Source organism: Mesocricetus auratus, unplaced genomic scaffold (genome assembly GCF_017639785.1).
Source record: "Mesocricetus auratus isolate SY011 unplaced genomic scaffold, BCM_Maur_2.0 Super-Scaffold_100003, whole genome shotgun sequence".
NCBI classification, from domain to species: Eukaryota; Metazoa; Chordata; class Mammalia; order Rodentia; family Cricetidae; genus Mesocricetus; species Mesocricetus auratus.
In genome coordinates this window covers 2689345-2691809 of record NW_024429188.1, presented here as the reverse complement: position 1 = coordinate 2691809, position 2465 = coordinate 2689345, and the positions used below count along the sequence as shown (strand labels likewise).

General features: G+C 40.2%; 1 protein-coding gene across 1 annotated transcript; it reads right to left on the bottom strand.

Moving 5' to 3' along the window:
• Positions 1-708: 708 nt before the first annotated feature.
• LOC121139908 (germ cell-less protein-like 2) lies at positions 709-2202 on the bottom strand. The gene has a single exon (XM_040743938.1). The coding sequence runs from the start codon at positions 2200-2202 to the stop codon at positions 709-711; it is 1494 nt and encodes a 497-aa protein (XP_040599872.1).
• Between the last annotated feature and the right edge of the window lie 263 nt (positions 2203-2465).

Below are 2465 nucleotides of genomic sequence, written 5' to 3'. Positions count from 1 at the left end.
TGAGTTCGAGGCCAGCCTGGTCTACAGACAAGTTCCATGACAGCCTCCAAAACTATATAGAGAAACCCTGTCTCGAAAAACCAAAAAAAAAAGAAGAAAATATATATTAATGTGCACATGTATTTAAAGATAATCAGCATTAAAAGTTATCCAAGTCATGTAAAATGATCTGAAAAACATTTCTAAAGTATCCAATAAACTATATGTTACCTGATATGGAAGAACATGACACTATTTGGTTTATTTGAATGCATACATTAACAATGACTAACGTCAATTGTCTTTTTGACCAAGATTTTAAATCTTGCAAGCTTATAGATAAGATGTAAGAGTTTCAGCCGTGGAGAGTATTTTTTTTATTTTGTCTCAACATTAGGGTCAAATCTATCTGACAAGTTTATTTAGATGTTTTTCCTCATAAATAAAGGCTCTTATTTCCATTCAAAGACTGACGGTTCATGGTGATGGGAAATCAATAGATGAACTTCCTTTGATTTGTTTTGACAAATACTCTGTTGGACATTAAAGTTTCTTCACAAAGGCACCGAAACAAAGGGAAGATGGACAGCATTCGTTTGTGGTGGTACCAAACTCGTAAGATTTGTTTTTCATTGTGTTGTCAGTCATATTGATGGTATTCTTAGCACAGCCTTCATATTAAATGCGTTATTCAATGTTCTCAAACTGCTCCTATGGTCTAATAAATTTTTACAGGTTCCCTGTGTTTGCTAATGATATAAATAGGAAGTTGCAGAAAAGGTATAGTGGGAAACATAAACTGTTGCTATTGAACTGCATTACACTTTTCTCCTCATTATTTTTAAATGTAACGATTTTATGACCAGTTGTCTTACTGAAAGTTGGTTTTCCATCAGAGTCAAAATGCAACAAAGTTATTCTGAATACTACATTCCGTACCTGTTTTAAGCCAGCAGAGTCATTGTGGTACTGACGACTTTGCTTGAAAATAATATCGTGGTTGGTAAAGATGATACGTAAAGGAAAGCCAAATTTGCAACCTGACCCCTTGCAGGAGTATGCACCATCAACGTTAATCCTTATACCACATCTCATGCTGTGTCCTTTAAGTTCTTTTTCATTGATGGTTCTCGGCCCAATTTCCCTGTGCTGCTGTACCCATAGCAAAGTCAGCCACTGTTGTTTATAAACAGCAGACAACCATTCTAAAGGTATTAGGCGATCTTGTTCAAGAATAGTCATGGAGGCCAGGTCAAAGATGATATGCTGAAACCTCAGTTGTTTGAACACTGGTTGAAATACTAGCCCTTCTTCACTTTCAAGGAAAGTGTTGTTGTCAGTGCATTCCATGTGCCTGGAAAGCCAGCTGTTGGCATTAGCAAAGAGATGGTTCACTGAACCTTTCCAGCGAGGATTAAAATAAAGGAACATCCATGCTTTTAGGGTGGTATATAGATCAAATTCCTTTTGCAACACGAGTAGGTCAGATGATGAGACAAGTAGATACATGATCTTTATATCAATTTCTCTGTAAAGTCTAACATTTGGAGGTATCATCAAGTTGCAAAGAAGCCAGTCAAAGCACTGTGACTTTACAGATTTCAATCTATATGTTTCTGCTGTTGTGTAGTATGAACACACAGTTTTCACATTAATGGTTTTCTTCATGGTCTCACTACATTGCTGAATTACCTGCTCTACCTGAAGCAGGCTTACTGCTGCCAGAAAATGAGGAATTTGTCGAGGCTTCATCGGCAAGTCCTCGTCCCTGTACAATGAGCCAAACACAAAATCCAAGGACCAGATATTTATGTGATGGTTCTTAATCTCCAGTTCAATAATATCACTGTGCGGTTCTTTCCAAGTATCTTTGAGCATATTAGCAAAGTACCCCGACTGGCATAAAAAAGCTTTGTGCAAAGACCACACTTTCCCCAGAGCATGGATTTTGACATCACTGTCTTCCCCAACCAAAAATAAAGTTTGGTAAGTATACTTAGTTGAGAGCTTCCTTTTCTTTCCGTAGAAGATGCCAAAAACTTGCTGTAGGCTTACTACCGGAGATCCGTGGATGCTCCAGCTCGGCCCCAACCTGTCCCAACTGCTCCATTTGTGCTTGCGACTGCCAGACATGCTTCTGGGACCAGCACTGCATTCAGGCTGCTGTGGCTCTGCCAAGCTGGAGTCGTCAGGTCTCCAGACTTGGCTGCTGCCATGTCCCATCGACGAAAACACCTAGAACGTCTAAAGGAGATTGTTGCAGAGGTTTCTCTCCCTTGCCATGCTGGAATGTGCCAGGACTGCCTGAGCTCACTGCATTTCTCTGGCACAGTCTCAAACATCACAGAAAGGCAAGCCATTATTCATTGTCTACCCGTGCCCTTGAGCAGGGGCCCTGCCCACTGCCAGCAAGTCCTTTTAAATCTATGACATGTGACCCAGCTTCTTGTCTTCCTCCTTCCCTATCCTTCCTCCATCTTCTCTCC